At 38.0% G+C, this 20638-nt stretch overlaps 1 protein-coding gene across 3 annotated transcripts in view; it reads right to left on the bottom strand.

Annotated features, from left to right (window-relative positions):
• The window catches only part of stk32a (serine/threonine kinase 32A), a 98632-nt gene that overhangs the window by 46998 nt on the left and 30996 nt on the right, over nt 1–20638 (bottom strand). For all 3 annotated transcript variants that reach the window (XM_003217439.4, XM_062970421.1, XM_062970422.1), the window contains 3 exons: nt 15219–15274; nt 13982–14133; nt 3850–4023 (listed from right to left, as the gene is read on the bottom strand). In XM_003217439.4, the coding sequence (XP_003217487.1) occupies nt 3850–4023; nt 13982–14133; nt 15219–15274 (382 nt within the window). The remainder of the gene's footprint in view (nt 1–3849; nt 4024–13981; nt 14134–15218; nt 15275–20638) is intronic.

Raw genomic sequence — 20638 nt, 5'->3', positions numbered from 1 at the left:
GAACAACATCTGGGAATCCAAAGTGGGTAAAAACTAAAGCAAAGTGACCACTATGTAAAAACAATTATAACTGGCCCTCTGTATCCACAGATTTGTTGTGTGTTTTCCGGGCTGTATGGCTATGTTCCAGAAGTATTCTCTTCTGACGTTTCACCCACATCTATGGCAGGCATCCTCAGAAGTTGTGAGGTCCTCTATCCAGAATTGTTGAACTACTACTCAACAATTACAGACTACAAAGAGTTATTATAGAAATTATAATGCAACTACATTGGGGGGGGGGGAGGTCTCGGTGGTGGAAATGGCTGCTTGAGAAGTTAGTAAAAATTGTTATTTTTCATCAGCATGACAAAGTGATAGAAAGTATAAAATCAAATCACTCCTCATTATTCAGCTTTCAAAATTATGTGATTTTTTCAGGTTGGATTAATTAAATCAAATCAAATTAAATGCTTTCATGCTGTAGTTTGTATATTGTATATAAAATGTTACCATATGTACATATACACACACACTGTTGTACACACACACACACACATAGTTTTATACTAAAACTAGATTTTATTTCTCTAAAGAAAATTATTTTTAAAATGAATTCAATACAGTTTTTGAAATGAAAAATTAAAACCTCACTTATTAACCATTATGCTTCATGAGGTTACTGGTTCAAATGCTCCTTTAATCACACCATGTGTATACCCCATGTGTTATATTTGTTTTTAGTTTTTAGTTCTTTACTTGAACAGTTTTATAGTCACAATTGAATAATTGAATAATGTTAAATATGCTCAGTATACCAATATTTGTATTCTTCAAACATCATCACTTTTATAACATCTAAATTTGCATTTCTCATGCAGTGATATTTTTAATTCCCAGGACGCAGGAGTATTATGGTTCTTACACTGCATAAAAACAGATGAAGTGGAAAGTAATAAGGTTCTGATGGGATGCAATTATCCACTTACAGCTGAATCCTACAGTATTTACTCAAGCCAGAATTCTATTAGATGCAGTTTTTAGTGAACTTCAAACTCTAAAACGTTGTCCTTGGAAAAACACAATGCAATCATATATATGACTCTTAGAGGAAGAAACTATCAATACTGGTAACAAATCTGATAACCTTGCAACCAACTAAACCCAATGTATTTTTGGGGGGTGGGGTGGGGGTGGGGAAAGCTTCATCCTTTCTCTCCCATTAACTAAACAGCTGAAGGTCACAAGTGAAAGTTAGGAAGATGATGTTTCCAAAGTCCTATCCACACTGCTGTATAATGCAGTTTAAAGCTGCATTATATGGTTAATGTAGACTCATATGATGCACTTTAACTGCATTGAGTCTACATTGATCATATAATGCATTTCCAAACTGCTTTATATGACAGTGTAGATGGGGCCCAAGAGCAGAAGAAAAGTAAAAGTCTTTTGGGGTTATAACAGCAGGTTTCTGGGTAGTGACTGCTATTATCATATGATAAGCAGTTGTTACTGGAAAATAAAATGACTCAGAATTCCTCAGACATTGTCTTCTCCAATAATAATCTCTGGATTAAAGCAATTTCTGCTGTAAAATCTAAACTCATCAAATGTTCTAAGAGAAAGATGCATAGATGACTCATCTATTTAAAAGGTTTTTTTATGTATCCTTCAAATCATTTATGATGCATGGCAACTCTATCACTGGGTTTTCTTGGAAACATTTATTCAAAGGGGATTCATCATTGCCTTCCTCTGGGAATCAGAAAGTGTGACTTCCTTAAGGTCAACCAATGGGATTCTTGGGCTTATGGGGATTCAAGCCCTGGTCTCCAGAAGTAATAGGAAACTTCCAGACCAGACTTAAACACACTTCAGAACGGAGATAAACAGATAATCTGGGATCAGATCCTGGAATATAAGGGCAGTATAGAAGGGGTCTTAGTCCAATGCTCTAACTACTAAACCACACTTACTTTGACATGTATACATTAATGGAAATTGCTTCAAGAGACAAGACCAAAGGGATCAACCAAGAAACATGTAAAGTACCACCAGGGTAGCTTTGACCAGGGAGGAGGTAAACTGCATATTGCCTTATTTCTCTCTGACTTTGTCTTTCCTTCTCTCTCTCTCTTTCACATACACACACAACTAAACATAGCCCACCCCAGTGTTGTTCCTAATTCCTATCTATTCCACAAACATGTCTCAAAACCCTGAGAAGAAGAAAAGCTGCTGATATGAAGCCACAAAGGAAGAGATTTAGTACCTCTTTGACACTCCATCCCTGGCACAGCAATAACTTTACCTATGAGAAGCACCTATCAAGCTCTGTATGTGTGAGCACTTATACACACATATAAATATATAGCATTAGGTTTATCTAAACAAAATCAAGTGAAATGTTAAGCATAACTGAGAAAAGTACCTTGCAGCATCAGTAGAGAAAAACCCAAAGAAGGCTAATGGGCCAAGAATACACTATCCATTTATGCCTAAAACTCCCAAAAGACTTGTGCCAGTTGAGCTAATAGACTGCTACACATGTGCACATATATTTCATTTAAAAACTGTATAAAATATTTTAACTGATAAGAGAGATATTTCCAGTAATCTGGAAATCTGCTGGCATAATTAAGAATTCAGTTACATACCATATTTCTATACTAGCCGCCTTGAGTTCCTATACTGGGAGAAAGGCAGGATAAAAATAAAGTAAATAATAAACAATGAGAGTTCTTTCTCCCACCCTGGACCTTCCACGGATGTATAAACCTTTCTTTCTTAGTTTTTCCCATATACCTCACAACCTCTGAGGATGCCTGCCATAGATGTGGGCGAAACATCAGGAGATAATACTTCTGGAACATGGTCATACAGCTCAGAAAACACACAACAACCCTCAAATAATAAATTTGAAAAATCCTTAGCAAAATCAAAATTTATCTGTATGCCGACATAAATCCCTGCTACAGGAATGGCACGTTTTATTACCTTATATACTCATGTATAAGTGTAAAAAAATTGTAAAAAAAATTAACCCAAAAAACCACAATTAATAAATCCTCAGATCAATCTGAGTACAGTACCTTAACTCTTACACAAAGGAACAATCCGTTTCTCTGAGGGCCTTTTTACACTGCCATATAATCCAGAATATCAAGGCAGATAATCCACATTATCTGCTTTGAACTGAATTATCTGAGTCTACAATGCCATATACGTAATTCAGTTCAAAGCAGATAACCTGGATTTTATACAGCTGTGTAGAAGGGGCATGAGAAGAATGTCAAACATTCGTCCTAGGAGAACCTTAAATACAAGGCTCCTGTAATAAAAAAAAAACTCAAAAATCAGAACAGTAAATAAGAAGCAACACTCTGAGACATGGGAACTAGGGGCAGTTAACAAAGGATGCCCCCAGGCAGAAAGTAGCTAGTAGATGTAGCCATTCAATGCAAATTAGGGTGATTAACTGCAACATTTACGCTGGCCTCCAACTGACAAGAGTTCTTCCCTCACCCTGGACTTCCCACAGATATATATATAAACCTTCCTTGCTTAGTTTCTCCATACCTCACAACCTCTGAGGATGCCTGCCATAGATGTGGTCGAAACGTCAGGAGAGAATACTTCTAGAACATGGCCATACAGCCCGGAAAACATACAACAACCCTAAGGCTCCTGTGCTTTCTCCACCATGGCATTGCTTCTGGTCTTTTTGGATGCATGGAGGGGGAAATGGTGTGTGAATATTCACCCACCAAGGTGAATGAACCAGAAAGTGTTATTCCTAAAGGATAATTGTTGTAAGGTTGAGATATCAAGACCAAATCAGTGTATTCCAAAAGTGTGTGCATGACTTACCTGTGAATAATGTTTTTGCTCTGAAGATAATCCAATGCCAAGGCTAACTCGCAGATGAATAGTTTCACGGTACCCTCTTGAAAACGGACATTTTGCTGTAGGTGAAAACGCAAGTCTCCTCCAAGAAGCAGGTCAACCACCATGAACATGTCTTCCTCGTCCTGAAATGAATACCTAGAGTGGAACAGCCAGCACAAGAATGTCATGTCTTGATTTGTGCAATGGTCAGAGGACAAGTGTGAAACAAATTTGAGCTAGACTCTCCCTATGCCAGTAACCCATATACAGTAGGTCCTCAGTATCCACTGAGGTTTGTTTCCAAGAACTTTCCATCCACCCCAGATACCAAAAATCCATGGATGCTCAAGTCCTATTATATACAACGGCACAGTAAGAGCGTGTCCCTTATATGAAATAACAAAATCAAAGTTCTTTTTTTGGAGGTGTGTGTGTGTGTATATATATATATATATATATATATATATATATATAATATTTTCAAGCCATGAGCTACTAGTGGTACTAGGATGCAAAGACATCTTGTAGTCTCTTAGAAACTAATTCTAGACTAATACAACTACCTCCATGATGAGATTAGTGTTAGGATAACCCTACACTTAAGGATTTTGGCCACATGTGCATAGCAAGCAAACAGAAAATACACTGAGAAATTAACCATCCTGTTTAAACTGGTCTACTACTAAGGACATGTGGTCAGAATTTAATAAAATTTAATCTTCCTAGATATATAACCCCATCCTTTATTGTTTTATGGGCTAAAATTCCATTTTGTAAATTTGGGAGAAATGCATGTCCATTTTTTAAAAGAGTATCCATGAAAGAAGTTTCTAACATTATATGCAGGTTATACTGAATCAGCTTCCCCCCCCCCCCCCCAACTTGAAATGGGAAAAATAAGTAAGTACTACAGAGAAAGAGAGGAAGAGTGAATCTAAACGTTTATTGCAGGAAAAGAAAGTTAAACGGACAATATATAAGATACAATTCTCTAGAATTATGTGATCTTAAAAACTAATCGTTTGAGGCCTAATAATTTTTAAGGTTTTCCAGAAAATGTTCCATTTCTTTTTCTCTCCTTGATAACCACACTATTGTTTCATAAATGTTCAAGACCATTTTCATTCTGTATTATTTTATTTGTTCCAAATGAAGCTCATGCATTAAAAAAAGAGCGGAGGGCATGTCTAAACCCCAAATAAGTCATCTCATTCTTGTTTCAACACTCCCTTCAAAATTTCCCTCACAAGACCTTTTTGCCCCATGTCTTTTAAATAACAGCAAGTTAAACATGGCTCAAGAAATCAATACATTTTAGACTTGGCACAGTCAATGTTCTTGAATACAGAAAGGAAAATTAGCTGTTTTTCTGCCAAGAGAGTCCCCGAGGAGCCAACATAATTAAATGCAAGATAAAATCACATCATCTCTCTGTCAATGGACAAGGAAGGATGCATGGACATAAGCTACAAACACAGAGGGAACAATTGTACAAACCTTTCTCACTCTAAAAGATACAAGAACACTGATGATACTGCTTCACCAACAGCAAGAAAGTGCCCAAGATACTGTAATCTTATTTCTTCCTCCGGGGAATGATATAGAAGCACAATACAGGACCATTTCTATAATGCTGTGTGCCCCTGGGTATAACTTCTTTAACAGAAAATTTGGTCCCACAGATAGAAATAAATGGGAAGAATAGGGACAGGTTCCTTTACTCTCTTTTTTTCGTGTCAGGAGCAACTTGAGTCGCTTCTGGAGTGAGAGAATTGGCCGTCTGCAAGGACATTGCCCAGGGGACGCCTGGATGGTTTTTGATTTTTTTACCATCCTTGAGGGAGGCTTCTACTATGAAAAAGAAGAGTATTTCAGCATGTTTTAGCAAATATTTATTAAAAACTAACAATATGCACATGTGAAATAAGACAGCCAAGTCAAGGAAGGCTTACATTAGTAACTAAACATGTTTTGAGCCTAAGAGATGCCACTTGAAACCTTCTTCCAAAATGTATCTAGGGATGCTTTTTTCCCTTTAATATCATCCACTCTTCTTAAGATTTCCATTTTGGTGACCAAACTTGCAGATCTTTGCTTTCAAACATGCTGGGAAGAGTTGATGGGGCAGGCTATCTTTCCAACATGCTCTTGGCCTTGTTGTTCATATATCCTTAGTAAGATTTTCTGGAGTTACCTATTGTTTAACTTGCCTGTTTAGGCAAGCACACTCAGGAGTGGCTAGAACAGAATCCCTTTGTTTCCCAGCTCAAGCTTTACTATATATAGCATTTGCTGCAAGATAATAATAATAATAATAATAATAATAATAATAATAATAATAATAATAATAATAATAATAATAAAACATTTATTTTTATACCCCGCCTCCATCTTCCTGCAGGGACTCGAGGCGGTTTACATGGGGTCAAGGCCAAGTAAATACAAGAACAACATAAAACACATCAAATAACAAAACCACACACAAATATAAAATTTTAAACATTAACATATAAGGATAAAATCGAGAGCATTAATAAAACATGATTTAAACACTCAATCCCAACTCAACACTGAAAATCCATCTTTCTCCACCTCTTCCCGCACTGCTTCATCATCTTTCCAACACCAATGCTGCTAAAACAAAACAAAAAATATCTTCCAGATAGACATAGGAAGGTGCGAACTTAAATAGACTTTGTGAAAAGTCTTTGCCAGAGCCTTTGTTATATGACATATGCTTGCACTTACTTTGTACATACATAAGGCTGTTGCTCAAAAGATAAAAAGGTTCAGCAAAGAAATAGGTGACAGGCTTGTAATAGAGAGCAATGCTTTCTAGCCTTTTAAGAATTACCTCAAGAAAATAAGTAGTCAAGTATTCAGAGTACTTGTACTGTAATACAAAGAGAATTAAAATCTGTTTTAACTATTCAATAGTAGATGGCAATACTGAGACAGCTCTATTTGTAGACCAACAGTGTAGCATTAGTACAGTCCATAGAGTCTGGATCAAATTAGATTTGTAGAGAGATTTTTTTAAAGCTGCTCAACAGAGAGGGATGTAAAAAAAATCAATACAGTGATCAATTGAGCTGTTCCTTGGACTTAATGTTCTCTACAGGGTTCTCCATCATCTTAGAGGAGTAGGTGGTCTGTGTTTTAAAAAGGAAAGAAACAGAGGAAACGGTTCCTCAAAACGTACTCTTTCCGCCCTAAAACAATTTTTTTTACATGAAGGACCAGAAGACTGCTGGACATCAGCAGTCTAAAGTCAGAAAATCAGATAATTCACCAGGGTGCAATCATAGTAGATGATTTTATAGTAGCTTCTCCCCAGGTTCTCTTTGCCTTCATCAATTACACACAAAGAGCCAGATATTAGATGTTCTCTTTTAAATCCTTAGGATATATAAGGCTTTAATTTTAAATGCGGCATTGATTACTTTAGTTCTTCCTGAAAGCAGAAACCAAACTAGACAGGCCTATATACACAGGACCATGTAATTGTGAGTAGCTGGCTTTCCATAGTGAGTCAAATTATATTCTAGGAGATAAAACGGCTTCCTTTATCAGAAGCAGTATGTAGTAATTCACATAGTGGTGCTGGGAAATACAGTGATTTTGTTTTCTTTTAGGAAGAGGAAGAGGAGACCCAATATAACAGGCTCCAATCAAAGCCTGAGGCTGCTAGCAGAGTCCAAACTGTCCCATGCAGTTTCTATAGATCATGATAAAGATACAGAAGCAATTCATCCTATGGAACACTGTACATAAAAGGGCCAGTGTAAAGGAACAAGAAACATCCTAGTAAACTTTAAAAATAAACACTGAGCTAATTAGACCAGATGTGCTGATTTATAACTGGCTGTAATTTAGCTCAGCCATTGGAGCCTCCGGTGACCTAGGGGATAAAAGCCTTGTGACTTGAAGGTTGGGTTGCTGACCTGAAGGCTGCCAGGTTCGAATCCCACCCGGGGAGAGCATGGATGAGCTCCCTCTATCAGCTCCAGCTCCATGCGGGGACATGAGAAAAGCCTCCCACAAGGATGGTAAAAACATCAAAACATCCGGGCGTCCCCTGGGCAACATCCTTGCAGACAGCCAATTCTCTCACTCCAGAAGCGACTCAAGTTGCTCCTGACACGAAAAAAAAAGCTCAGCCATTTTATTGCGGCAAACAATGAAAGGCCTTGAGTCTTGTCTTGCATTTCCAACATTTCCACTGTGAATTTATCAGATATGCTTGGCTTTGTGGATTTCTAAACATCAGGGTAATCTGGGTAATTCTTTCTGGAAACTCCTTTATCAGCTATGTACCATGATCAGGATTGCTTTCCATATTTGAATCTTGGAATTAAGACAATGCTTCCACTTCTACTAAATCAGAAGCATAGTCCTATGTATGATCTGGGGCTGACTTTGTCTTTCCATCATATCTTCCAATGGATTTTAAACATGCTATCTGAGTACTTTCCAGCATTAAACAGGACAAAATGTGAGGTGGTAACAATGATACAATGCCAAGTTCAGAGACCAAGAAGCTGTCATTTGGGCCTGCTCTTAATTTAAAGAGATATCCCATTTCTAATATGGGGAATGGTCTAAAATGACATGCTTGGAAGAGTAGAGGGCTGTAGGAAAAGAGGAAGATTGCACTCCAGATGGACAGACTAAGTCAAGGAAGCCATGACCCTTGAATGTGCAAGGCCACAACAGATTGGTTAAATAAAGGGTGACTTGAAGGTCTCTTATTCATAGGATTGCCATAAGTCAAAGCTGACTTGAGGGCACCTAAAAACAACATCGAAGTAGTTAAGGAATGCAAAACTTTAAAATTATTCCAAAGAAACAGTTATCATTCCAAAGAAACTGTACAGCTCAGACCCATAGATCTGCAAATTCAATTCAGATTCAACCTCAAAATCTTTTTTGGTGTGATTATTATCTTACTCAAACTGACTTTTCAATATTCTCTGAAACTAAAGCAACGACTACAGTTGAACATTCATCAACCTGCTTACATGGAGACATTTGGAGGATGTGTAGGTGTGTGTGTGAAGAGAAGATGCAGATATGAATTAGATTATGAATGATTTGTGTAGCAAGACTTTTTTAAAAAATGCTAGCCCCAGTAGTGGTTGAATTTTAAATGTGGCATGGATTACTTTAGTTCTTCCTGTGGTCAGAAACCAAACTAGACAGACCATGGGACCATGTAATTGTGAGTAGTTGGCTTTCCATACCTTTCCAGGATCAATTTGGGCTTCACCTTCAACAATAACATGACTTGAACCATCATGGGATGCTAAGAAAAATGTCCAACTAAGAAATATAAAGAAGAACTGAAGCCTGATTGAAACTTTTTACAAACTACATGGGGTATTGTGAGAGTTAGGAACTATGTGGCCTCCCATCACATATCAAAACAAGCTTCTATAGGAAGAATGGCTTAGGGAACTGGGTATGTTTAGCTTGGAGAAAAGAGGGCTGAGAGGGTCCATGATAGCCATATTTAAATAGCTGAAAAGATGTCACACTGAGGAGGGGGCAAGTTTGGTTTTTTGCTGCTCAAGAGACTAGGACATGGAGAAATTGATTAAAATGGCAGGAAAAGAGATTCCACCTAAACATTAGGAAGAACTCTGTGATGGTAAAAGTGGTTTGACAGTGGAATATGTTGCCTCAGAGTGTGGTGGAGGTTCTTCTCTGGAGATTTTAAAGTGAAAGCTGAACAAAAATCTGTTAAGAGTAGTTTGATTGTATTTTTCTACATGGAAGGGGTTTGGACTGGATGGTTCTTGTGGTTTCTTTTAACTCTATTATTCTATGTATTGATATCGATATCCAAAACACAACTCTCAGCCTTGTAGCACCACCTTCCAATTGTACGGCTGTATGTCAATTTGTGCCTTCAAGTCACTTGTTGATTTATAATAACTCCATGAATTTCATAGGATTTTCCTAGACAAGAAAAACTCAGTGATAGTTTACCATTGCCTTCCTCTAAAATATAGCCTACAGCATCTGGCATTCTTTGACAGTCCCTCATCTAAGCAGTAACCAGCATTTAGTTTCCAGTATCTAGTGCCTTAAGAATATTTATATCTGAAGTATCTGCTATAAATTAATTCTCATCAGAGTATGAACCTAATTGACAAATACACAGTTAGTGTACTTTCAATATCTAGAACAGAAATAACCACCTGAGCAAAGACTTAACAATGTTCTGACTTTGGTTCTGGCCCTATACTGCTGAAAATCCTAGGCAAATCTAAAACAATTTGCCACAAGTAAGCCTGCACAGATTTCATAATGGACTTACACTTTTCCCAAGACCTATTGTGTTTGAGAAGGAATTAAAAATTTGAGGTGATATGTACAGATGCACTCAAAATCACAATTAACCTTCTTGCATTTGAGACTGCAGTATTTACTCAGGGAAAATTAATTCACTCTTTTAGTGTTGACTGCCAAAAGCATATTATTAATAGTCTAGACTCAATGGCTCAGAGAAACAAGGATTTCAGATGTTATTTATTTCTCCAGCTTAAGAAGGCGTAAGATGCCCTCATTTATCATGCAGTCTGTTTCCTAAGCATCCTTCACTGAATGCCGAATAACCACTTGTAGATGATACTCTCGTATGATAGACTTTCTGTTTTTTCTTGGAGCATGCTGGATTTTTTAAAAAAAAAATGTAACTATGAAAATGTGAAAACAAGAACCTTTCCTGTTATCACACAATAGTTTAGAAACAGAAGCATTAGAAGACAAACCACCACATAGTCTAAAGGAAATATAATGGCAACATGATCTAACATGTTCAAATCCCTTTAAAGCAGAAAGAGAATGAAATAGGGTGACTTCATGAAGTGGTTTAAGTAAAATAGGAACAAGAAGCACCTTACCCATGCTTTTAAGGAAATGTTGTTGGATAATAGAAGGGTTTGGAGGCCCTAACCTCCTCAATCTACCATGGTTTAGTCAAGTCTTCCATGCTTATGACAGCAAATGGTACTGTTTGACTCACTCTGCTCAATGTTAATTATACCCATGGCCACTCATATTATTGTGATTCATGAAAATGCACAAGCATTTCTCCTCCTCTCTGACAGCAGAAATATACTATACGTAAATTCAGTAACAAACTGTTTGCTTCCTTTTTTTGACATTACACTCATCTGCCTAAAATGACTGGCTCACCTTCCCTAACAGCAGTCCAGTCCCTTTGGATTGTGTTCTACCACACAATCTCAACACCACAATCCTGGTCTTGTTTTTGCAGAGAGAATGGAGCTTCTCCGTATTTTGCTACCAGTTATGAAGTCTATTTCATGTCTATATATGTATTATATTAGGTGATGCCCATGTATACCGTTGCTTCTTTGGATGCTTGGAGAATGTGTTTGTGATAAAGAAATTGTTGCCCTAATAAAGTTCAATTAGTTGCTCTCATGCTTCATTTCTTGATCTAGATCAAATTTTTCTTCAGTCAGATTCTACTCTTTTCCTACTTTTGAATTCCAATCACCTATGATTGAGATGTTTGTGATCGATTTCCTCCTGGACTTCAGCACAGAATCTTCTAATTTTGTCTTCTTCTGCCTCTATCGTTGGAGCATAATCTTGGATTATGGCTATCTTGATGGGATTTCCTGAAATCTTATTGACATAATTCTGTCAGACTTTGCATCATATGCTTCAATTGCTTTTGCTATATCTCTCCTCATTATTAATGTCACCCCATTTCTTTTTAGATTTTTATTTCCTGAGTAAAATGCTGTGTAATTATGTGACTCAAAACGTCTCTTTCCTTATTTTGTTAATCCCCATTCCTGCAATGTTTATACATTCCAGTTCTTGTTTTATTATGTCTAGCTTCCCTGATTTGTGCATCTCACATTCCATGCTCTTTTAATGCATGTTGTGCAGTTTCTGACTTTTCTTTCAGCTCAGAGCACATCAATAATACAATATGCATGTAATGCTTTAATTATTCTAAGGCTTCACATTTGCTAGAAGAGTAGTGTGATGTTTTGTTAAATAAACAGGTACATGATTATGCTGTAGAAATGCTATATAAAGGCTTTATCTTCATATTTCTTGATAAAAATGCAATCCTAAAAATTTAAACCACAAAACAGACGTCTCATTGTCAGTTAGGCCGACTCCCTATAATTATCGACTGACCAGAAACCTAGAAAGGGCTATAGTCTGTTTATTGAGTTGTGAAGCCCAGAATGGTATCATTTGCTATGGCTAATCTTGAGATTCAGAACAACTATGGAAAGAGGTGCCCTAAAAAAGCAATGACAAGGAGACAGAGTGTATGGCACACCTTACAAAAGAAGTCAACATGACTCATAAACATGCACATGAACCGGCTTGGTGGACAGCTTTTTGTTTTAGGTGGGAGGGGGCATATGTACAAGGCTCCAGATTCAATCTCCAGATAATGCTAAGAAGTAATCCTTCCTGAAGCTTTAAAGAACTACTGTCCTTCACTGCCAATACTACTGGACTGTATGGTAGACTCCAATGCTCTTATGCTACTATTGCTAGTGAGGATGATTTCCCCTTTTTTCTCTTCTTGTGGTGTCCTCCGAAGTCCTGCCATCTGCCCAGCTCTTCTACAACTCACGGCTTCTAAGCGTCAAGCAATATGCAGAAGAACTGTCTGAGAATCGGCATTTTCTTTGACGGTTCCTTTCTGCTTCATAAATATTGGAGCAGAAAAGGTTGCATACAGGATTACTACCTGCAGGGGTGCAGCATCAAATCAATACCATTCAAGTAGCATGAACTACATTTTAAGGGTAACTAGACAGCACAGAAAGCACTAACAAACAGGGACAGTGGACTGCAGTTGGAGCAGGGAGGGGAAGAGTAGTTAAGATATCTGGTTTCTTAAGGCATTCAGTAGGGTGAACATTATTTCTCTCTTTTTAATGTTAGCATTCTAAGAGTCTGCTGTGAAACAGAATGAGTGTGGATGATAGTTATCAGTCACATGAAAATGAGAAATTAAATATCTTTAAGCGGCAACAATACTTGGGCAGGTAAGAAGTGCAAGTAAGAAGATCAAAGATCTTGTCAATCACATCCCAAACACTGGTATAGAATCATGTACAACATGATGTGTCTGTAACATTTCGGCAGGGCCATCCCTACCATTAGGTTGACTGAGGCCACTGCCTCAGGCAGCAGATGCAAAGAGCAGAAGGAGCAGCCTCCCCAATGTTACTAATGGATTTTCCAACCATTTCCCCATGTAATTGGAAGGCAGAACTGGAAGTACCACAATACCTGTCCCAGGCCTCTAAATGAGTTTGTTGAAGTAAGAGCTTCCAGTGTAGAAATGTGGATAAGCTGCCAGCCTGTTCAATTTCTGTGCATGGACTGGGATGGATGACTTTCTTGTCCTTTGCTTCAGCCTGCACTTCAGACTACAGATGGGGATTGCATGCTTGAATATTCCCCTCTCCCTGTCTGTATCACCATGGGAAACTATGGGATCTAACCTAACCTAGTATATAAAAAGGACACTTAGCTAATCAGTTAAATCACACAAATAAGAGACTAGCTTGTTGTGTGATTCACCAAGAACAAGAAGAAAATGGCCAGTTTTCTACATGCAGAGAGTGCCTTGGTATAGGGAACCATTTCTTTAACCAAGGCCTTTTGTGACCAAAGTTTATTTCCCACACAAGGTAATCTCATCACTAGATCTAGCACATCTGCTATTTGGCCAAAATATTACAATTTCTACTGTGAAAGATATGAAGTCAAAACAGCATGACACCTGAAGATAGCAGGAGTTATAGCAGGAACTGAACAGGGGGTTCTTTTACCAAAGCAAGTGCCTTGCCTTAGAAATGCATCTGAATTGCAGGTTGCCCTGAAGCCTGCTGTTTCTCTTAATGGGCACTCAAAGAAAATTGGGTTACACCACCTGCAAAAGTAAGCCAACAAACATTGTAGAGATAAATCAATCATTGTGACACAGTTAAAATGGAAATATCAAGCAGGACCAGGCATTCAGAGAGGACCAGGCCACATCATCTCAGGGAAATCATGGAAAAATATGCTTCACTGACAAGCCCATGCTTCTTACCACAAATTCACAAGGAAAGGATGCTCCAGCCCCTGCATGATCTGTAGCTCTTTGAAGACATTTCTCACTTCATTCCGCTCTACACACTTTTGCTTGTTCATATATTTCATGGCATACATTTTCTTGGTGTCATTCTTCTGGACAATGCATACCTACAGAAACAAATCACAGTGACAGGTTCCATATAGTGAAAGATGAAGAATCTGCAGGAAAATACTCTGAGATCCTGTATGATCTTGAAAGCTAAGCAGCCCTGGTTAGTACTTGGTTAGGTAACTATCAATGAACAATAGCCACAGGTGTCCCCATAACCAAGTCACACTATCCAATTATAGCAGTATGATTCCACTGTGACAGCCATGTTTCTGGACCATAAAATTCTGGGTTTGGTAGTTAAGAGCAGGAGCTCCCGGTGGCACAGTGGATTAAACCACTGAGCTGCTGAACTTGCTGACCAAAAGGTTGGCAGTTCAAATCCAGGGAGCAGGGTGAGCTCCCGTTGTTACCCCAACTTCTGCCAACCTAGAAATTTGAAAACATGCAAATGTGAGTAGATCAATAGGTACTGTCCTGGCACACATGCCCTTGGAGGCATCTACAGACAATGCCAGCTCTTTGGCTGGCACGACTAGACTTAATGTCAGAGAAAGGATGATCAGTCAGGGAACTCCTCTGATGCCTTTGAACAAACCACAAACCCTAGGATGCAGTCAAGGCAATTAAAGTGGGATCATAACACTATAACTTTGTAGTGTGAATGGACCCCAAGGTAACAAGTCATCTCCCCCAGATGCAGACACTGAACACCACACTTCTTCCCAAACAGCAAATAATTTCCCCCTATGCGCCTTTCCAAAAAGCAAAAGACTGGTGGCAAAGGAAAAGAAGGCAAAATGCCAGAATATCTTGATTTACTCCAGGGCAATATCTCCCTTCACCGGATGTTTACACACAAATGCAGCAGCTCTGGTTTATCAATAAGAATGGTTTAATATCCTGTAATATAATTTTAGGATTCTGGACATAGAAGGCTCTGGTTCTTCTCAGTATTTAAGGAGATAAGACAAAGCAATATTCTCGAAGACCTGCTTATTTTTGTCTGTCTTGATATTTTTAAAAGGATGTTTCTCTCTCTCCCTTCCTTCCTTCCTTCCTTCCTTCCTTCCTTCCTTTCTTTCTTTCTTTCTTTCTTTCTTTCTTTCTTATGGACCCAGAATGCTATTTGCAACAAACATACCTTTCCAAAACTGCCTTTCCCAATGGCTCGCAAAATTTCAAAGTGGTCAAAGGTAACTGCAAAGAGGAACAAAACGTGTTTTTAAAATAAAAGTTTCAGATATTCAATATTAATATAACTTTTAAAATCATTACACAGTAAAGGAAAATTACTTATTAGTCATCACTACAAAACATTACCTGTTTACTCCAAAAAGAGCTAATGTTGCTCAATAAATTGCCCTATTGTTTGTTAAATAAATATTCCTGCTCCACATTATTTCCTATAAATAGATTTCTCGTTATGGAACATTTGCTCACTTTTTAAAAATGGAATTCAATTTTATTAGAATTTAATGTATGGGGATACTGAGTGCAAAGAGCTGACTTTTCAAATATTGAGTTTTTTCTTCTTATAACAATTATAACAAAATTATAGCAATATAATTATTCTTTTTCTGAACCAAGTTCTGAATCAAACTCAGTTCTATCAGGCTAGGATTACACTATTTAACAAAATTTGAAAATTTCCTGTTCCTGGTTTGAACGTGTTATTTCCTGTTTAATTGTGCAGTACTTACTTTGAAAGTACAGTAGAGTCTCACTTATCCAACATAAACAGGCTGGCAGAATGTTGGAAAAGTGAAAATGTTGGATAATAAGGAGGGATTAATGAAAAGCTTATTAAACATCAAATTACATTATGATTTTACAAATTAAGCACCAAAACATCATGTTTTACAACAAGTCTGCCACTTGTTTGGGAGTGTGGTTGCACTTGTGTTGTTGTTGGTCATGTTGGCCAGCTGAATATTGCTACCTAGAGAAATAGCTGTGGATCTGGGCAAGAGGCAGACTGTGTTGGATAATACAGAACGTTGGATAAGCAGAGGTTGGATAAGCGAGACTCTACTGTAGTTGTTCTACTCCAGGAACTTTGCTTTTGTGGCTGCCACAAACTGTGTTGAATTGGTTGAGACTCTATGAGATGTTCTGTAGGGTGCTGTAGGGTGTCCAGCAAAATCAAAAGTTTTTGCAGTTTAATAAACCTTTTCCATGTTTCTATGACAGAACCAATTAGGAAATGACATTTATAACCCAGGAACAAAAATTGTGTTACATAGTGTTATGTAAGATTTCAACTTAAAATTAACTCTTTTTGAGATAAAAGAGAACAACAAATGCTTGGCTTAATATAAATTGCAGGAATGAAGTAAAATCAATTTGACAGAAAGTAGGCTGGAAATATTTCGAATAAATATTTAGAACACAACTTTTTGATCTGAATCCTTGAAAGACTTGATTTCATAGCTGTGAAAGCAGGCCTGTAGCGAGGGGGGGGGGGGGTTAGGGGTTCAACCCCCCCCCCCCCCCGAAATTTTTCAAGTTATAAAAAAAATCTCGTTTACTCATGAATTTTAACTGGTTAACCAAATCCCCATGCTAAGTCTATGAGATGCAAAACATTAAGAGTCCCTCCAGGCACTATCTCAAGCAGATATTGACAGGTTTGTAGCGGGGAGGGGTATATGCTAGGGGTTCAACCTCCCCCCCCCGAAATTTTCAAAACCCCTCCCGAAATTTTTTTCTGGCTACGGCCCTGTGTGAAAGGTAGCCATTATAGCTACTGTTATATGAAAGATGAGTCCAGAATTGTATTTTATCCTCCTTTTTTCTGCAAAATCATGTGTTACCCAAGGTTAGGCTAAAAATGAGAGGTAGGAGAAATATATAACAGAGCAAAGCAGAAACTGTCTTTTAAGACTACACATTTTTCACCAATAGTTTTGTCTGAAATTTTGATGTGATGTTTTCCACATGGTTAGTGTCACATTTTAGTTATGGGAAGGGAAGCCTTCCTGTTGAAGCAAAAACAACTGCATCTTGTGGCACCTTAAACACTAGTCATAATCATTTGTGGATTTCGGATATATGGACTTGGTACATCTTCACACATATGCCCAGTAGAGTGGGGGAAGCATGATATTATCCTGAACTTAGATCAAGTTTACTTTCTAGACACCACTTAAAAACAACACAATAGAAAAATAAGCACCACATTACACTACAACTAAGCATGTTTACATGTTTCCAGCTTCCAATTCAGAACATACTACACAATTTATCTACAGAGAGTTTCACAGACAGGATTCCATTAAATCCGAGGGCTTCATAGAAGGTCAATAAGGGTCCTACCAAAAATTGTGATTGGAGGGAAACCCAACTTTTCATTGAAAATTTAGGATTGTATAGGATTTATATTACCTGGAAATACACACTTTGAAACCTCATGAGGAGGTATAGACAGGCAGGATGGTTGAAGCTTCTAAGTTAATAGCTGTGAATTATGATAATAATAACCCAAATTCTTTGAAGCAGGTAGAATAAGGCAGCACTAAACTTACACAGGCATTAGCTGAGAAATGGTCATAATGAGAAAAGCCTGATTTTCATACCAGTGACAAACATAACAGCACTTAAATCTCATTAGGGGGCTGATTTGAGGCACCCAATCAAGGTTGCAGATTACCAACAATGTATTGACCTTAATTACTGTGACCCTGGAACTGTCACGTACTGCCAAAGTGACAGAGCCTGAAATTACAGAGTTAATTTGCCACATCCGTCTGTTCATTGCCAACCAATTAAGACGTGGAATAGAGGAGACCATGTGTTTGACCTGCATTTGCCCCCCAAACCACTACAGCAGCTAAAGTTAATACAACCCAATGAAGAGCTAGATGTGATGAATTTAAAACAACGATGGTCTAGTAGAGACATTTAAGAATATATAGAGTTTGTAGCATGATTATGTAGTTGGTGCAATGTATTCTAAATTGTAGACTGAAGAAAAAATTAAGAGTTGGATGATTTAAATATTAACTGCATGAAGCATTTGAGGAACAATGCTGGTCTGAAAACACTGAAGGCTAATAATGGCCACACTATAACCTACAGAAAGCAAAACAAAATATAATAAGACACTCAATAAAGCTGAAATGCCAGGCCAGTTGTAGAACCCAGTGTAATAATAATAATAATAAAACTTTATTTATATACCGCCCTATCTCCCGGATGGGACTCAGGGCGGTTTACAGTCATAAAAGCAACACAACATTACATAACAACATAACACACATTATTAAACAAGGTAAAATAGTACAATTATAACGATAAATCATACTTACATGACCAGATCAAGGGGACGGGAACCATAAACCCAATATATTAAAATGTATCATTTTAGGCTAGGGAAATCTTGTGCAATGTATTCAGGCTCAGAAATCGGCGGTAGTCCAATATAATTACTCAAAAACCTGCCGACACCACCAGGTCTTCAGTTCCTTACGGAAATTGGATAATGTAGGGGATTGCCTGATCTCTTTTGGCAATGCATTCCAGAGCCGGGGGGCCACTGCCGAGAAGGCTCGTACCCTCGTCCCCACCAGCCGCACTTGAGACGGTGGTGGGAGCGCGAGAAGAGCCTCCCCAGAAGATGTCAAGGTCTGCACTGGCTCATAGGAGGAGATGCGATCACGGAGATAGATAGGGCCCGAGCCGTGTAGGGCTTTATAGGTCAAGACCTGCACCTTGAATTGGGACTGGCAGTTTATCGGCAGCCAGTGGAGCTGCTTTAATAGGGGCATTGTGTGCTCCCTATAGCCAGCTCCCGTTAGAAATCAGTGTCCTGTGAAGAACCCATTCTCCTGGTCATAACCACCAGCAAAACCTTTGACCTAAGACCCTGAACCTGAGTCTGTAGTCCTAAAGCATTGTGAGCTCCTTCCCACAGTATTGCAGGAGCCAGCTATCGGAGGTGTTGCAAGCACTTCACAAAAGGGCTTCACAACGCTAACAAAATGGAAGCTCATTAGGAGGTAGTGAAGTGACAGGCTCTAAGCCAGAGATAACATTCTCCAATAATCAGGAAGAAGGCAGCACTTGAGAGGCACTGTCTGGCCTCAGGTGACTTACCACCCAAACAAACAACTGTCCAAGCAATAGCTCTGTTCAGAGTAATCCAGTGTTGCAGAACTCGATCCTGATTTCACCTGCCTAACTCACCCTCACATATCTGTCATTTTTTATTATGGTTAGGTCAGGATACCTAGGGACTAAGAAAAGAGAACAGCATCCAGTTTCACCAATTGCATGTTTTATATGTCACGCAATTTGAATTAGCCATTGTCTACTCCAGCACACATATTGTTGCTTAAATAATTCTTGTCATCTATTGGACTTCGGGAAGAAATTGGTTTAAATATCTTACTATACTCCATTCAAATTCCTACTTGTTCTGGCAGTGGACATTTTATTCATTGCCTAGGAAGATAATTGAAGTGACATTCCAGTCAAGATGAACAAATAGTTTGGAACATTAATATGCAACACTTTCCCGTGGCTGAAGAACACAACTGAGTCTTCCCATTTTTAGCAAAAGACATCCAGCCATTAAAATGACTGGCTACCATCATTGTATTATCCACCATCAAAAATGATTATGCACATTTAACATTCCATACATTTAATAATCCAACAGTGTGAAAACATTACAATTGGTCAATCAACAATCAACAAAAACTGACCTATAGTTTAATACATAGCCAAAAAAAGAAGAAATTTGGGTGGGTTTTGGCAAACTTCGTTAGAAAATTCCTTTGACAAAATCAGGTATTTTTCAGACCAGACATCAGCTACATACAAAAGTGGTTCACTCCTAGCTAAACTGAAAAGTAAAAATCCATAATTACTTCCATACAAGTAAACTGAACTTCTAAAGCTTCTGACAAATCCTTTCACTGTTTCTGCTGTTTGCCAGCACAGTTCAAATGCCCTGAACATAGTGAATGACAAGGAAGTTCTCAATAACCAGATAAAATTGTGCCCAGGCTGTATCACTGTGATAAGTTCATATTCATGAATGCATAAAAAAGAAAAAGAGGTTTATCTTTGAATATATATAAACTAGCCTATCTCGAGAATGGTTTCTAGGTAGGTTTTCTCCCTTTGTAGTTTGTAGGATTCTCTCTCTCGGTCTTTCTGTGTGAGGGAATATTCCTTTATGTTGCACACATTTTCAGCAGTTTAAAAAGGAACAGGTAACACATCATACTGAGGACTCAGTTCCAAAGGCAAATTAAAGTCAAACCTATTACACCATGCAATAAACAGGACATACGATGGAACTTAATGCTACACATAGTATTTTTACATGGGCAAAATGTAGCATCTACACTGGCAACTGATTTTCACCAAATGAAACTACAGTAGAGTCTCACTTATCCAACATAAACGGGCCGGCAGAACGTTGGATAAGCGAATATGTTGGATAATAAGGAGAGGTTAAGGAAAAGCCTATTAAACATCAAATTAGGTTATGATTTTACAAATTAAGCACCAAAACATCATGTTAGACAACAAATTTGACAGAAAAAGTAGTTC

Source organism: Anolis carolinensis, chromosome 2 (assembly GCF_035594765.1).
Source record: "Anolis carolinensis isolate JA03-04 chromosome 2, rAnoCar3.1.pri, whole genome shotgun sequence".
Lineage (NCBI taxonomy): Eukaryota > Metazoa > Chordata > Lepidosauria > Squamata > Dactyloidae > Anolis > Anolis carolinensis.
This window is presented reverse-complemented; position numbering and strand designations above follow the sequence as displayed.